At 35.9% G+C, this 18,169-nt stretch overlaps 2 protein-coding genes across 5 annotated transcripts; one reads left to right on the top strand and one right to left on the bottom strand.

The window, feature by feature from the left end:
- The first annotated feature begins 169 nt into the window (after window positions 1–169).
- Window positions 170–7,386, top strand: LOC123767600 (uncharacterized). Of its 4 annotated transcripts, XM_045757386.2 has the most exons (5): window positions 196–365; window positions 1,838–2,026; window positions 2,438–2,595; window positions 2,932–3,046; window positions 3,881–7,386. In XM_045757386.2, the coding sequence occupies exons 3-5, from the start codon at window positions 2,455–2,457 to the stop codon at window positions 5,041–5,043; spliced, it is 1,419 nt and encodes a 472-aa protein (XP_045613342.1). In that variant the 5' UTR covers window positions 196–365; window positions 1,838–2,026; window positions 2,438–2,454; the 3' UTR covers window positions 5,044–7,386. The 4 variants fall into 4 exon arrangements, with proteins under 4 accessions (XP_045613341.1, XP_045613342.1, XP_045613339.1 ...); XM_045757385.2 differs by lacking the exon at window positions 1,838–2,026 and having other exon boundaries at window positions 170–315; XM_045757383.2 differs by lacking the exon at window positions 1,838–2,026.
- Window positions 7,387–8,461: 1,075 nt separating this feature from the next.
- Window positions 8,462–14,148, bottom strand: LOC123767601 (actin-related protein 2/3 complex subunit 3). Its single transcript, XM_045757388.2, has 4 exons — window positions 13,993–14,148; window positions 11,489–11,665; window positions 10,875–11,070; window positions 8,462–10,045 (listed from the first exon to the last, which is right to left on the bottom strand). The coding sequence occupies exons 1-4, from the start codon at window positions 14,056–14,058 to the stop codon at window positions 9,888–9,890; spliced, it is 597 nt and encodes a 198-aa protein (XP_045613344.1). The 5' UTR covers window positions 14,059–14,148; the 3' UTR covers window positions 8,462–9,887.
- Between the last annotated feature and the right edge of the window lie 4,021 nt (window positions 14,149–18,169).

The following is an 18,169-nucleotide window of genomic DNA, read 5'->3' as shown; positions in this document are numbered from 1 at the left end:
TTACAAAAATTGATAGATTTATAGATAGAGCTAGTACATACAGTGCCTAAAGCCACTATTAAGCAAAGCGTTTCGGGCATATTTTGATGAGGTAGAATGTTTAGATATTTGATATATTATTGTGTAAATTATATTAGCTACCCCTCTCTCTCTCTATGTGATTTTTGATTAGGAATATTTACCATTCATGGATACACTGAGTATGGAGACGAGGAGTGTGTCCCGGGGTCGAGGCTACCAGTCGACCAGTCCACAGTGTGTGCAGAGTGACTGGCTCAGGAGCTGACTGGAGCACACATGGCTTCTCACAGACAAGTATAAGCCTTTACCTGCATTACCTGTCGGCCACTATGGCCCTGTAGGAGGTGAGGAAGACAAGGGACTCGTGTAGGGTCCCATATTGGACAGTTTGAGAGTCATCATGTTAAGCCTTATCGCACTTGGACGCCGGCGGTGGCCAGACTTCTACATATAAGTCTAATTACAGTAGTACTGTTTTCTGGGAGGAGAATCTCTTGTGTAAGAGGTACTGGTTAAGCAACTAGTAAGCTGTGTAGCGACTTTAATATGTGTGTAGCACTTTTAGAGTCCTGGAAAAGTGGTCATTGGTCTGTTACCAAATTTATTTCATTTCCTTGCAAAATTTAAACTTGCAATGTTAAGCGAATATATTGTAATTCAGGTTCTGAACCCATTATCTATTACCTTTCTTTCTACCGCCCACAGGTTGAGTATGGGTACTTAATAAATGAACTATGCTTCCTAATGTGACAATCGGCAGTGAATTGCATGACCCTCTGTGTAACCCTTTCCACTACCGCCCACAAGATGGGTATGGGGTGCATAATAAATAAACTAAACTAAACCCCTGTTAACAGCAACAACCAATGTTGCTCTATTGCAAGCTGTGTATTAGGTCAGGTTGAACATGTGAAGTTCCGTTTCCAGTAATGGAAGGAATGAACCTTCACGCAGGCAGGATTTGGGAGATGTCTAAAATATAAAACCTTACCTAACATCGCGGGTGTGGATCCTGGCCTAAGGGGGATGCTGTTTTATTTGGATAAATGATACCAATTTTGGCAAATTTACAAAATTCAGTGATCATAGTTCACTGCCAAATGCCTCATTCACCACTCCCCACCTTATTTTTTATTTTATTATAAGGACACATAAAAACTAGGAGGCACCCCCCCCCCCCAACTTTACAATGTATTAGATGTGGTGGTGCAGTGTAGTGAGCCTCTTGAGGAGAGCCTTGACAAACCGAACAGATTTCACGTTCCCAACAATTGGAAACTATTTCTCGCATAATTTTGTAGTTTGTCGCTTCAAACTAAAAATTTATTTTGTCATGGTTAATTTTGTAGTTATTTTTTTCTCCTTACATCGATATGGTTCCCAAGCAGTCTGCACTTTTGTCATTCACTGTATTTGTGGCTGAGATGTGGTGAAAAGTGTAAAAAGGTGTTTTTCAGGAAGTTTGTTCTATGCAAATTGGAGAATTGTATTATATAAGGATGGGGTAACATCACATTTAGTTAGGCAGTATCTATTTCCAGTGGTTTGTACGAGATATTAATAGGGCAGTATCACTCGTTATATTTTTGTATCTCTAAATTGTTTGAATCTGATGTAAAAATAGATATAATACTAGTACGGTCATGGAATCACAGAAGGTAATGTGTTTTCATGAGTAATTATAATTGACAAATGCAAGAGGAAACATTTGTATATAAAATAACACCAATCATATTCATAGATGTAATTCTAGCACTGTAATTTTTAAATATCAACTGAAATACAATACTGTACAGTATGTAGTTTTTTTTGCCAGATAAGTGTTGTGCTCATTATCAGGACACCCGGGGTGCCAGTGTCCGGACACCCCTGGGGGTGGCCAGTGTCCAGACACCCCGGGTGGGGGGGGGGCAGCAGTGTCCGGACACCCTGGGGGGAGTGTCCGGACACTGGTATCTCATTCAGCTGGTATCTGCTCATTCATTGGTATCCACTGGTTATCCAGGTATGATATTAATGTACAAAGTTTCATGGTGTGTATGACATGAGCTGATAGCATTTCCAATTGATTAGGAGATACATGTCCAGGTACTATACTTAGTTTTCGTATTCGCATAAGTGGCAACAGGGTGATTGTAATGTTAGTATTTGGACAAATTATCTGTTAATTATAATGCACAACTCCAGATGTTTGTCATAAATATTCTAGTGGTTTTACAGTTTACAAGCCAAATACAGTACTGTACAGAGGTTATCTTAGACTATAAATGTTTTGGGATAACTTTCACATTTTCTAAAACACTCTTAATCCACAAAAACCATTCAAACCTAATACATTAAAAAAATAGCTATATGTATGTAGCTTTTATTCCTAATATTTAATTTATATTTATTTAATTTTTATTTTTTTTTGTAGATAAAATCTGCTCAGAAATGCTCGACACAGATCCACGTGACATAATTATGGCGCCAGAGGTTGTTGAAGATGGTGGTGGGAATGGTGTGGCAGTTCCATTGTTACAGGTGGATAATGAAGGCCAGGAGGAGTACTTTACTAGCTATGAAGATGCTGAGGTTAGTAATGGAAGGAAGAGCAGATGTTATAGTGAGGATTCGAGTCCAAATTTAAATTTGGACTTGAGCTTTCTGAGCAAGCTCCTTGAACCAACAGCCAAGATCCACCCAGGACACTGCTGTGCCTCCAAGCTCCTTTATTTTATGTCTTTCAATACATAATTTTATATACTATATGTCTTTGCATATAATAGTTTAAATCTAGTCACCTCAAATTAATTCAAATTGATTAACCAGGTAAATCAGGTAATTATATCCAACAGGATATAGGACTACTGTATTACATTAGCACAGGAATGAGTTTGCTAAACTGTTTCTATAGATTGCTCTTTACAGATCCACAGATTAATGGTGAGTGATTCGCCCCGCACCAAAGCATATGCTGATGCTATCACCACCAACAAGCACCTGTTCAGTGGCAAAATTGTTATGGATGTGGGAGCAGGCACAGGTGAGAACACATTCCATGTATATTTTACAAAAAGTAGTCTATTTGTAGATCTAGATATAGTTTGAAAATAATTACCTGGTAGGTCTTCCCAGTAGGGACACCTTTTAAAGTTTTTATAAGACATTTTTATTTCCATGTTTGTGGTATGTTGAAAATGCTCCTTGCATATTTATTTGAAATTTTTAAGACTTAGATTGTGGTTTTGGTGCCTGGAAAGGTCCTACTGTTATTAAGCCATGAAGCCTCCTGGTGGCAGATTTTGTTTAACTATTATAAAACTTTTGTAGGGAGGGAACCATGAGCAGTGTTTGTAAATTAAATTAAATGGTTGTTCATGTTTCTTATCACTTAATGCACCTGTTCACCTAGCGGTAAACAGGCATACATAGGCGATAGTCAGCTTCTTGTGGGATTGCATCCTGGGGAGGGTCAGTGGTTCAACTTAGGCTTACATCGAGATTCTCTCCAACATGTCTCTTCAACAAACACACTGGCTGTCTGTCCCCCCTTTACAATGAATTATTATTTAATAATTGAATATAAGGTGCTCATAAAAATAACAAAATTTCATATTCTTTGGCTTTGATTTTTGTCTATGCTCGTTTTGAATGGTTCTTGTGTTGAATTTTTATTGGTTCAAATTAAATTTTCATGTCAACCATTAATAGCTCTTGGTCATGGTCCTATTAGTGACCTTAATTGGAAAGTTTTACTGTAGAGTATGGTAGGTGTAACCAATAATGCCAACTTTGTGCAACATTTGCTAGATACAGTAATTTGCAATTGTGATATGTATTTGTAATGCTTGCCACTCACAATTTTAAAAAATTTCAGGTATTTTGTCACTGTTCATGGCTGCTGCTGGAGCCAAGAAAGTATATGCTGTAGAAGCTAGTGGTATAGGTAAAGTAATTCAGAAAGTGGCTGAAGACAATGGCTTTGGAGATGTTATTAAAGTTTATAATGGTAAAGTAGAAGACCTCTCTCTACCAGAAAATGAAAAAGTGGATGTTATTGTTTCTGAATGGATGGGCTTTTATTTGTTACATGAATCTATGTTAAATTCTGTAATATGGGCTAGAGATAACTTTCTCGCCGATGATGGGACAGTCTTTCCATCAGAAGCAAGAATATATGCTTGCCCATGTTCGTTAATGTCCTTGTACAATGAACAAATAATGTTTTGGGACAGTGTTTATGGATTTAATATGTCGGCTGTGAAAAAATATGCCCTAAAGTCAAAAATAACAAAGCCAGAAGTGTGTCATATTCCAGAATCTGACTTGCTAGCAGAACCAGTCTGTGTTAAAAAGTTTAACCTAAGATGGGTATCTGAACAAGAAGTGAAACTCTTTACCGAGACAACCTTTGTAGCCATTACTAAACCTGGAAGTTATCAAGGACTTTGTCTCTGGTTTGAATGCGACTTTGATGGAATTGATTATGATGAAGATGGAAAAGGATTTGGAACGTTGACAACTCTCTCAACCTCTCCATTCAGTCCTGCTACACACTGGAAACAAACAGTTGTTGTTCTTGGGTATGGTGCAGAGCAAACTGATCAGCGAATGGAATTGACATGTCTAGAAGACATAGATTGCAATGAAGATTTGAATTCTGGCACTGAGAAGACAGCAAATTCATCTGATTGTGATAGTAAAGAGAAGCACAATACTGCTGCAGATACTCAGCAGGAAAGTGACTCCACTGAAGCTGAGAATGGTGGTAGAACACAAAATATGTCAGATGAAACTAGTGATGAAATAAGTCAATCCAGCCTTGATAATCAAGTAGAAAAGGATGAAATTGTTGGCTGGAAGCTTACTTTGGCCCAGAGTGATAGTAATGTGCGTCATTATACCATGACTGTTGAAATGTTGGATCCAGAGACTGAAGAACATCCGGTGCCGTGTCAGTGTCCAATGCCCCGGTGTGTCATCATTAGCAAAATGATAGAGAAAGAAGAAATGGGAAATGATGATATAGACTGCACATAAAATTAATATATTTCTCAAGAATCTTTATTTTTTTTTTAGGTACTGTATTGCAAAGTTTTCCTTAATTTCTTGTGAGCTTTAAATTTGATTTAGCATAATGTTAGAGTAAAATATATTTCTAGGTTGTTCATGAGTAGATAATTTTTCAGCCTGAAGATTGTTTTTGTACTACAGTAATTGCTTCGTTGAATACTATGTATTATATACAGTGGTATCTTCGTTTTTTAATTTAATCCGTTCCCAGAGACCGTTCGAAACCGAAACTAATTTTCACAAGAAATTCTGTACTGTAATGTAAATTGAATTAATCCATTCCACACCCCCAAAAATATTAACTTAAAAAATACATTTTATACATACAATACCACCATTTATATTTTGTTCCACAGTATGTACAAGTATATCTTACCTTTATTGAGGATGCTTGTTGGCATATGGAAGATAGTGAAGACAGGGGGGGGGGGAGGAGTGGTGGTGGTAGTGTTTATAAGGGGAGTCCCTTTCCATTATAACAGCAGTGATGACATTTCTGGGGTACCTCTCTTACGTTTTGCAGGCATACCACTAGCACCTAGTTGTGGCTCACTGCTTGCTTGTCTTACTAAGAATCTGTCTATAGATACTTTGTGTTTCCCTATATTTTAACACTGTGTAGTGAGACATCCCATTGTCTCATTATGAATCTCTTGCTTTTTCTCTGTCGTCATCCTTACAACTATTTTCTTAGGATGAACTTTACCACTGATTTTCTTGGAACCCATGGCATGATATATAATAAGAACTTTTATGTTCAGAGACCAAAAAAGCACAAAAACAATGAAATTCTTCACAAAGTATTCAAGCACTGTTGTGATTAGGCGGGAAACACTGGTAAACTGAAGTGCGCCATGTGCTCGGTCAGCCCATACGTGTATCAACAAACTCGAGCACCGAGGCAAACCTCGAATACCGAGGCAAACCTCGAATACCGAGGCAAATTTTTTCAAAGTTTTTGAGAACCGAAAAATTTGAAAAGGGGGCATTTGAAAACCGAGGTTCCACTGTAATTAAATTTTTCTCTTAATGTGAAATAATACGACCCAGTCAGGTAAATTCGTCCAGATTGGAAATATTACTCATTAATACAGATTTTATACGAAATACTTTACAATATTTGTGCAATATAAAACAAAAATTCTGTAGGGTGCTGCAAAATTTGATACTGTAGTATATTGTAAACTCTTATTTTTAATATTAGGTCATTACATTTATTAAACATACTGTGCAGTACTGTATATTACAATTATTGGGATGTGGACCTAGTCATGCAGTCAGTATTCTAATACTATTTGACACCTTGCATTAAATAGTTAAAGGTTAGTGTCAATTCAGCTTTTCTCGATTACAGTAACTGACGTGCATTACTTTATCGCACTATTTTGACAGAATTCTGATTTTTTGCACTTGCACATCATTTTCACACCTTTACCATTTTGATATCTGGTATTCTCTTAATTAGTACTGTGCTGTACTGTAAAATACCTTACGGTTTTGTCATGATTATATTTTGTTTTGTGTGACAGGTTTTCATTTAACTCGACACAGCCTCCTCAAATTGACATGAAACTTAAAATATTTAATCCCTTGGGGTCATTTGTTCCTTGATAGAATCCTTGGTGAATCCGACATCTTTGATATTGCTTACCTTACTGTACAGTACTATATATCCTTTTGTTCTCGTATTGGCATCCTGAGTGAGACTTTGCTCCTTTTGAATATCCCTTGACAACGATGGTGCTACATAGTCTTCCCGGCTTGGTGCCTTCTTTTTGATAATGACTTTAAATATTTAAGTTTTAACAAAAGTAGTATGGCTCTTGAAACAGAGTACAGTAATAATATTACCCTGTAGTTATTGCAAATCCCATTCCCTTGAAACTGAGAACGCTTGTGTACAATCATAAAACTTGATTTCTTATTGGGCAGCATGGCCCAAGAAACTAGAGCATTGTAAATAAATGCTGCCTCTCTGAGCTATATTTTTAATTTCAAATCCAGTTTGACTGGGTAATCATTAACCCTTGAAATGCGCATACCATCATCGGATGTTTGACCTTTGGTGCACAACATGTCATCCTCACATGTTTTAGGTACTTAGCAACATTTGAATCTCCCATTGGTACAAGGTATTCCGAACCAGTATTTAAGACCTCCAGTAAAAATGTCATTTTGAAAAGTGACATTTGGGACATTTTACCGTCAGGTCCCCAAGGGGTCCAGGAGCTTGATAATTTTTTTTTACAAAGAATTTTGCTATGAACATTTTGAATAGAAACTTTGCCTTATTAAAATCTATATCAAAGACTCAGATTTTTCTTGTCCAAGTGATGAATATTAATTAAATAAGGTATGTTCAAGTATTACTTGCATGAAAGTGATTCTACATAAATTCTCTCAATGACTTACTGGGACGAAATGTGCTGCAGTGGAATAAATGAATGTAATAGTGTGGTGCTTGGTGTAGCCATGTGCCTCCAAGATAATCATGTACCAACCCATTGTGTCAATGTTAAACTAGCTTACAATACATTAACATTTAAGTCAAGATCAAGCAGTATAACTTAATATACTCGGTAATACACAGTATGTGTTTACATCAATTGAACTTCAGTGCTTCCTTGAACATACGGACTAACCTCCATATAATGTATCCTTTGAAACAAGGGATCAAATCTGCCCATTCGATTCCCCTTTGATATTTTTAATTCTCTAAAACAAATCTGTTCTGCAGGAAAATCCCTGTGAAATATGGATTGTCAGTTTGTCACAAAGTAATTTCCATCAAAATTAATTTTATTTTCCTATTTTTGCAAATATTTTATAAACAATGTATTTTTATAAATGTCTTTTGTAAGCCTATTCTGCTCTCTAAATTGATAATCACATACGACTTGATAATGGTCCAGAATGGACCGAAATAAGTTTCTTCATCTTCTGGTGTGTGGTTTAGTCATCATGTACTCTTAACTCTTAAATTTTCAAGTTTGTGAGACTTTTTTGAGGAATCCATACCTACTACAAAGGAATGCATACCAATCATGTGTTTTCCTTATGTACAAGTGCTGTTAGATCTCGATACTCAAGCATTTTGTCTGGATTTCCTTCTGCCTTATCATTTGCAAGTTGGAGCCATATTGTCCGGCAAAAATACTTGGTATGTGTATATCAGACAAGGGTATGAGGAACTTCTTGACGTTGGATAAGAAGGCAGAGTGACTAAGGAAATGTGATTTTGTGGCTGGGGAAGCAAATGATTAGCAGAGGAGTATTGCATTGGTACTTGGACTGTTTTGAACAGGTAAAAACAGCAGAGAAATCGGATTACATAGTCATCTACAACCATGTCATTTTAAAGGAAAAACAGGAAGTAAAATTAATATATTCATTTTCCTTTATTCAACATGTGCATGATACGTATCTACCAGTGAGTTATCTATTTTTTTCACGGGCCCAACCCATGGACAAGGCATAAAAAAACTTTTATTAGATTACACCATATAAATTAAAGAGTTCTCTTGTGTATGTTGGAAGTCAGATGCTTTGTATACAATAGCACTCCTGTTTAATAGTCCTGTTCCTGAGCTGCAGGTGGTTGCAATTTAATACACAGGACAATCGTGTAACAACAAATAATATATATTTAAATTTTTATTTGAAAGTACTGTTTACATAAAGGAAAAATACAATTGCAAAATAAAAAATGCCATCAATTTCAAAATTACCAGATCTTATTCTTATTATATTGATTGCAATGCAAGACAAAATGCCAGCAAGTTATGCAGTTTAAAAACTATGACAATGATAGGATTTTTTATAACAAAAGTCTTGTACAAGTGCCATTATTTTAAACTGAATTAATAAGTGAATATTAAAAGCGGGTAATTTTAGGGGCATTTTTATTTTACAAGAGGTAATATTTTTTTTTTTACTTTATTTACCTCAAGTTTTCAAATAAATTAAGAAGTATGCTGTACAAAGATCATGTACAGTGATATTTCAAGGTATAAAAGTTACCTAGATAATTAAGAAGTGTCCTTCTTAACATGTTACAGTATTACAATTACTGTATTTTCAAAATAAAAGTATGTGAAATAAAGCTAAAGCAGTATAACAGGTATATCTACGGCTTAATAAATTACTTATTTACGCCATAGTCAACCTCAATATTACATAAAATATACTTTAACCAACTATGAATATGGCAGTGTGACTGCACGTGGTATAATTAAGCCAATATTTGTAGTTCCCAATGACAACTATAGATTATAACTTATTTGGTATGTGATCCATCAGTGCAGCTTATGATCCTCTTGATACATTTAAATGGTAATATATTGTACTTTTGTTTGTATATTTCCTTATTAAATTTTAAAGTTTGTGCTCAAGGTAGCTTGAGCAGTATGTTTTTCACTGCATCAAATGATTGTTTTGAACAATTATATTTAAAAAACAACTAGCTTCCTTAAAGTTTGTATTTAAGTAAAATAACACCATTATAGAATAAATTATTTTGAATGTTAAACATCACAGGCAAAAATGGAAACAGGCTAAGGCACAAAAAAAAAAAAAATCAAAGTTAAAGGCCATTAGACATACTTTTGCCATTGCTAAGAATATTGAGGACAAGGTTTTCATGTAATACTTTTGTAACAAATAATTTTTCAATTTACTCTTACTTTCTAAACAATTCCATTTTAATTAATTGTTAAAAAAAAGTAAATTAAGAAATAGTACATTACTATTGAAACATGTACAGTATTTTATTTTCAACTCTTACATTAACATTGGTTTTACCTACAACAAATTTATGAAGTTGGTGCCAGCAGAGATTTGTCCATAAACCTCTTTTTAGTGAAACAGAGCCACCATTTGGAAGGCTTGCCATCAGGTGTGTTGAACACTCGCTCACACACTCTCAAACCTGTTTCTTGTCTCAGTTGCTGGAGGTACTGCTGCATCATTTCTATGGAATTATTCATCATATAAGCTTTAGTACATAAAAATCAAAACAATATTTTACATAGCTTAATCATATTTCTGGGAGCAATGGCAAGATATCTCCATGACTATTTTTGTGCAAGAAAGGTAACTATGGCTTGAGGTCGATAATCCTCCTCCTGAGCATGTGTGTGTGTGTGTATGGCTCCCAAAGGTATGATCCTCTTAATTTGTCATATCTGGTTCTAGAACTATGAATGGTGGTCACTACTACATTTGTTTACTGCCCTTACACTGAAGTATTTCTTCACATTCCTGTAGGTTCACCTGCTTGTTGTCCAGCATGCATGTCCTCTCGTTATGTTACTGCCTAACTTTAACATTGCTAGGTGTGTGAATGTTGGCATCTGGTGCAAGTCACTGTGGTCATAATGGAAAGAAACATCTTTGTTTTGTCTACTAGAGCAAGAAAAAAAAATTGTAAACGTCATGAAAATTGTGCTTTTGAGAATTTTACTATTTGTGGTACTTTTTTTTTTTTTTTTTACAGGGATATTCCTACACGGGGCCCTAAACCTATGGCTGGCCCACTAAGTGTTGCTTGTTTATGATTTACTTGAGCGGAGTATGAGTATTTATGACTCGTATGGTTAATAAATACTCATACTCCGCCAAAGTAAAACAGTGGTACTGATCATATATGAGTGATGATCAATGTGGGAAAATTCTGAAGAGCTAGTATTCATCAATAAATCTATTCAAAATTAACTAAAGTATACTGAACTAAAGTTTTTTTTATTCCTCCATACAAAAAGGAAGATGTCTTAATTTTTTTTTCTCAATAAAATGCTTACCTAAATCAGCATCATTCTTGGGACGGGCATATACAGCATTTAGTGGAAATGCTGGCTCTCCCGGAATGGGGAACTTTGAGACTGCCAAGGAGTACATCTCATTAGCCCCAGTATTCTTGTCTTTACATTTTGCAAGTTTCTTCAAACACTCAGTAATGTATAGAGTCACATAGATCAGTGTACGATCACATTCACCCTGTTGATGAAAGGAGAAAATGCAAGTAAAAAAACAATAGAAAACCTGGGAATGGACATAATGCCAGCACATATACTTGAACTTACCAGCCTATCCTTCTATTTAAGTAGTACTCATAAATGATAGTCTGCATCGTTATTATATTTTGATGTAATGGTCAACTAGAAAGTAGAATTTAATACAAATACAAAAAATACAAAATACAAAAAAGGTTTCGTATTTTTTTGTTAATAAAACCTAATCATACCATCCTAGGCCTAATACATACTATCTGCAGCCTAATATAGTACATATATGTGCTATACTAGGCCTAGGAATATTTAAATTTGATGTTTAGCTAATTTTTTTTAACTAATTTATTTATGAACTATTGTTAACCTAAATCTATTGAATATAAAAGTACATTGTATAGGCTTACCTTAACTTCATATGTTCTGAAGAATACATTAGCCTTAAAATATTGCAATGCCTCATCAACCACATCAAGGCCATCACCAGTCATGAGAGGAGCTGGGCCTCTATATTTGGTTCTAATCGGGAGCATTGCCATATTTCCCACAGTTGACCCAGAATGGGTCAAGCCACAATGGTATGCCTGATAAATGAAGAAATCACATTATGTGCCACATACTATATATGTGATGTGCTATACTAATACATTTAACATGCTTAGGTTAACTCTTCTGAAAAATATTATATTACTGTAAAAATGAATACTGTAATATTATATTGCATGTAACATCGTTTGTACTTCTGTACATTATTACACTAGTTAAATTGACAAGAAATATTTTTTATTGTAAAGCATTTGTATATGAACATGATTTGTTTTACCAAGATTTATTAATTAAAAATAAATAGTACTGTGAAGGTTTACCGTAATACAGTAATGTTAGTGTGCATGCCTTTTTATGTAATAATACTTGTTCCCGATACATTCTCATGGGACTTTGCCTTCTGTACACAACAGGTAAATGTATACTTTCCCTATTAATGATAGTGTTATGCAATGAAACACATTTTTATACTTACCTTATAAAATAAAACTACAGTAACATCTTTAATAACAAAAATAGGTCAAGTTAATTACTACAGTATTGTACAGCACTAGTGTTTTAGGTTAGGCCAAAATCCAATCACAATTTTGCATGTATTTTTATACTGTAATGATAAAAATGCATATATATTTTTTAGAAAAAATATCAAATTGGAACATTTCAATTTGTCATTACTGTAGATATATGGAAAAGTTTATGACCAATAAACTTTCACTAATGATGATGCATAGTTCAATGGTTCAGTATGGCTAGTAAAAAAAAGTTGTGGAGGGGACTGAGGTATTTAGTTTGGATACGTCACTTTGTATCCACAATGGTTTGACAACTGATAAGTTTTGCAGGGGGAAAGGCAGCCTGTGTATGTATATATGTTCGGCTAGTATCTAGGTCCCCCCCAAAGGTCAGACTACTGTATTGACGTTATCGAAGATGCAACTCCACAACAGTTATCTCACTCATGGGTACCTATTTACTGCTAGGTGAATAGTAGCATTAGGTGAAAGGAAATGTGCCTATCCTTTTCCTGTCCCACCCGAGATTCAAACTCCCCGTGGTCCCCATGGCGTAGTGGTAAACCACTAGCCTGGCACTTCGCAAGCACTTTGGCTTGGGTTCGTATCCTGGACAGGGAGGATTGACTGGGCGCCAATCCTTAACTGTAGCCTCTGTTCACCCAGCAGTGAACAGAGTTACCTGGTTGTTAAATGATTTGGTGGGTCGTAATCCAGGGAAAATTTTAATATATATATATATATATATATATATATATATATATATATATATATATATATATATATATATATATATATATATATACATATATATATATATATATATATATATATATATTTATATTTATTATTTATATATATACATATATATACATAAATATACATATATATACATATATATATACATATATATACATAAATAATAAAATAATTTATTATTTATATATATACATATATATTTCAATTTGTCATTACTGTAGATATATGGAAAAGTTTATGACCAATAAACTTTCACTAATGATGATGCATAGTTCAATGGTTCAGTATGGCTAGTAAAAAAAAGTTGTGGAGGGGACTGAGGTATTTAGTTTGGATACGTCACTTTGTATCCACAATGGTTTGACAACTGATAAGTTTTGCAGGGGGAAAGGCAGCCTGTGTATGTATATATGTTCGGCTAGTATCTAGGTCCCCCCCAAAGGTCAGACTACTGTATTGACGTTATCGAAGATGCAACTCCACAACAGTTATCTCACTCATGGGTACCTATTTACTGCTAGGTGAATAGTAGCATTAGGTGAAAGGAAACGTGCCTATCCTTTTCCTGTCCCACCCGAGATTCAAACTCCCCGTGGTCCCCATGGCGTAGTGGTAAACCACTAGCCTGGCACTTCGCAAGCACTTTGGCTTGGGTTCGTATCCTGGACAGGGAGGATTGACTGGGCGCCAATCCTTAACTGTAGCCTCTGTTCACCCAGCAGTGAACAGAGTTACCTGGTTGTTAAATGATTTGGTGGGTCGTAATCCAGGGAAAATTTTAATATATATATATATATATATATATATATATATATATATATATATATATATATATATATATATATATATACATATATATATATATATATATATATATATATTTATATTTATTATTTATATATATACATATATATACATATATATATAGGTAGAACTCGGTGATTCACGATTGAGAGTCGAGAAGGGAACGGAAACTGTACTACCCTTAAGTTATGCAAATGAATGTCAAGAATAACATTCACCCCAACAGCCGTGACAAGTACTTTGCAGTTCTTACTAGACAAATTCCTAGAACAAGGCAGTAAGGTGATTACCGGCATTATGAATCGATGTTGGTGAGAGCCGCCGCCCAGCTGCTCCTCCCTTATCACTGTTGACATCCGCCCCAGCTCAGGGCCACCATCTTCTCAATTCTCAATCACTCCCATAAATACATTCTTTTGTGCCACTCTTCATAAGAATAAGGCTCTAGGAAATACAGTACTGGCAAATGTATTTACAATGTGAGTATAATTATATTTTTGTGAAAATCTTTAAAGTGCACACCCCCTTAGCTCAGTTGCGTATTGGTGTCACCAGTCCGGCTCACCGCCCACGGGATGGGTATGGGGTGCATAATAAAGAAAGAAATTGAACGGAATCTCAGTAGATAGTAAATAATTCATAATTCATTGTATTGGGGGACAGGCAGCCAGTGTACATATGCATGTTAGGCTTATATCGAGGTCCTCCCCAAAGTCGAATTACTGACCTTGCCCAGGATGACCATTTTATAACTCCTGGGTTACTGCTAGGTGATTACGGGTTCACCATAGACCGTGCTACATGGACACTTCGTTCTGAGTAGCTAAATCTGAAACATCCACAACATGTTAGGTGAACAGAGGCAATAGGTAATAGGAAATGTGCCCAACCATTTGTGGATGAATGTATCCTGTGCACCGATGCCCACTGGATATGGTGCGGGGGGGGGGGGCGGTGTGCAGGATAAAACATATCAATTATGACACCAGCTCTCCACGTGTCGATCAGGTGACATAAGTCTCGAGCTCAGAGACTACACTTTTAGTCGGTCTCATACCCATTGTTCATATAATAATATAGCTTATCAAGACCGTGGTGCAGTGGTAAGACACTGGCCTGGCGTTCCGCGAACGCTGTCATGGGTTCGTATCCTGGCCGGGGAGGATTTACTGGGCGCAAATCGTTAACTGTAGCCTCTGTTTAACTCAACAGTAAAATGTGTACTTGGATGAAAAAACGATTCTTCGCGGCGGGGATCGTATTCCAGGGACCATAGGATTAAGGACTTGCCCGAAACGCTACGCGTACTAGTGGCTGTACAAGAATGTAACAACTCTTGCTTTTTATCTAAAAAAAAAAAAAAGAGAATCTTGGGGTTCAGTCCCTGAGTCCATTATGTGCCTCTGTAGCCTTTCCCACAACCGCCCACAGGATGGGTATGGGGTGCATAACAACTGAACTGAACACTGAGCACGCGTTCACAGCACTTAAGTCTTCCTTCATAGTCCATTACTGTTCTTGACTACACTTTATTTTGTTTAGGCTTTTACGTCTTTAATTATATTTACTCTAAAAGTTAATTTTCACTTATTTCAATTTAGTTTATTCATGTTCATTTAAGTCTTGCTTATTTGCCTTATAATAATAATAATAATAATAATAATAATAATAATAATAATAATTTATTCACAAGAAGGTACAAGGGGTTGGTGAGACTGCATAAAATTGGTATTTGTAGAGTGTGATAAGTGTTACTTTAGGCAATACCTCTTATTTATTAAACACTTTTCCGCATGTTATCTTCCACCCGACCTCAGAAATTTATTGCTTTCCTATGAATGTCAGGATAATCATCTTTACAGGAAATCTTATCCATGGATGAACTTATCAAGATAATGTCAGTGAATGTCATCTTGAGTGCACGAGCAAATTCCAGCTCACAAAGTTCTCCCTCTTCTCTTAAAGTCAAGTTCTCAGGATGAACAGAAGATTCAGAGTATGACTCAAAAGTACATTTGCATGGGATTGATATTGGCCTATATATATCACAAGCTCTCGCGGCACCCCTATACTGATCTCTCACAAGACCTCTATAGTAACCTCTCGCAGAACCTCTATAGTGAATCTTGTTGTTGTTTTAGATTCAGCTGCTCGAAACACAAGTTCCGAGTAGCACGGGCTATGCGGTGAGCCCGTAGTGAACTTACCTGGCACGGGAGCGGTGCTGTAACTGTCTATAGTGATCTCTCGCGGAACCCCAATGCGGAACTTTGGGTTGTTGTTGTTGTTATAGATTCAGCTACTCGGAACAAGTTCCAAGTAGCACGGGCTGTGGTGAGCCCGTAACTTACCTGGCACAGGAGCGGTGCTGAATGTGCTGTGGAACTTTAAGGCTCCGCTTGCGATCCCGGTTAAGGAACTCTGCTGGGCTTGACCTAGACTAACCTTCTTCAGGATGCTACCCGTAACAGTTGCCCAACTCCTGGGAACTTATTTACTGCTAGGATAAAATTCAAGACCCTCGGTTGTGAGCCGAAGACGTAGACTACTATGCTACAATGTATACAATATCTACAGTAGACAATTCATTTGGAATTTTGTTGCCCTTAGAGATAGATGAAAACTATTGCCACAAGAAATGTCGAGTCAACTAATTTAAAATATCTGAAATTCTTGCACTGCATACATACTTTATTTGTAGCAGATAAAGACAAATATATATGATGAATGTATATATATATATACAATATATAGATTGTGTAGCTGATATCACAAACTGTAGCACTTCTATTTTCCTTTAATATCCAATGTTGAAAATATATGTAATATAGTTACCAAATATTTGTATTATTGTTTTATCGGGGACAGGCAGCCTGTGTGTATATAATAATAATATTAATAATGTTTACTTAAGCAAGAGTACATACATAAAGACGATCTACACAAACAGTGGAGGCTTCATAAGTAAGACAAGTACATCAATCAAAGCCACTAACGCACAGACCGCTTCAGGCATAACATAACAATTAGGAAAACAGTATAAGCTTAATGATGTAATTCATAAAACTACATGAGACAATATAACAGTTATGAGTTGGTAGAGAAAACTACAATTATAAAATTGCAATTTTTTAGATGATATTTGGAAACTGTAAATTTTGCAACAGTACATAGTAACTAGTTTTAAATTGAAAAAAAGATTAAACAGTTGATGTACAATTTTTGCATTAAATTTTAACATAGGAGTTAATTAAGAGTATTACAGGTTTAGTTATTAATCAGGTTGACAATAAAACTAAAAGACGAGGCTGTGAAGGCGAGGAAGGTTGGTTACATACAGTTAATTATGTACTTTTTAGTTTCTCTTTTAAACTGGCTGAGAGAAGAACATTCCTCGATGTCACTAGGGACGTCATTCCATAATTTTGGACCCTTGATTTGTAGAGCATTTCTGCTTTGTTTAAGTCGCTTTCTTGAAATTGTGGGCTCAATTACAGCCCTTCAGGAAGCGCTTAAGGTCAGGATTAGCATTACAGTGTAGAGTTTCATAGATTTAAAGTACACTTGAGAGGATGTGCAGGGGACTTAATATTTAACATATTCACGCATTGAATATGTAAATTTGTTATTCATTTAATACCCTTGAACTTTACAGACATCAGCCTCTGTTCTTGTATCGAGGCTGGTTCAGGGTCGTGATTAGTGGCGCCTCTTCTCAGAACACCACACTATTTACTCGATTTTTTTTTTGTCCATGACTGCTGCTTCTTGGAGACAGCGGCACCATTGTTTGCTGGATAAATATTTATCAACGGGCTGGTCTGGCCGTGTGTGGCCGGCGTTGCCAAGCCGGATACAAGGAGACGGTCCAAGACACTAAGACCAGCTGCTTCCAGGCACAAAGACCACCTGCATACTAAGACCAGCTGTCGCAGACACTAAGACCACCAGCTACCCAGACACTAAGACCAGCAGGTCCTGGGAGACCTGCTGTACACAATAACGATTAGTAGGAGCCTTGAAGACTGTAGTGGATGAAAAGAAATTGAAGAAATTGAAATTTAAACAAAAATAGAAGCGTATACAAGAATCGCCAGTAATTTTTGCTCAATAGGCTTCGCTCATCGGCATTTTCGTTTATTTTAGTTTTTTTTATCTAGGCATCAAATAGGGCTTGAGCACACATTTTCTTCCAAGACACGAAATAAAGAACTTTATCAAAATACCACTTGCCAGAACATCCATACTGACGATAATCTCTCAGGTAGGTTAAAGCATAATAAACCGCAAAGGATAAGTAAAGATAGGAATAAAGACGATAAAGTGAACAGAAAAAACATTGCTAAGATGGACAAGAGAGTGGTGAGGAGGCAAGGCCGGTAAAGTTTTTTTTTAAACACGTTTATTTTATATAGAGATTTAACGCCACATTTAAATTATGGCGTGTTGTAGAGGAAATATGATATT

The sequence above is a fragment of the Procambarus clarkii genome, chromosome 67, assembly GCF_040958095.1.
Source record: "Procambarus clarkii isolate CNS0578487 chromosome 67, FALCON_Pclarkii_2.0, whole genome shotgun sequence".
Taxonomy (NCBI): domain Eukaryota; kingdom Metazoa; phylum Arthropoda; class Malacostraca; order Decapoda; family Cambaridae; genus Procambarus; species Procambarus clarkii.
Note: the sequence above shows the minus strand (reverse complement) of the source record. Positions and strands in the feature narration are given on the sequence as shown.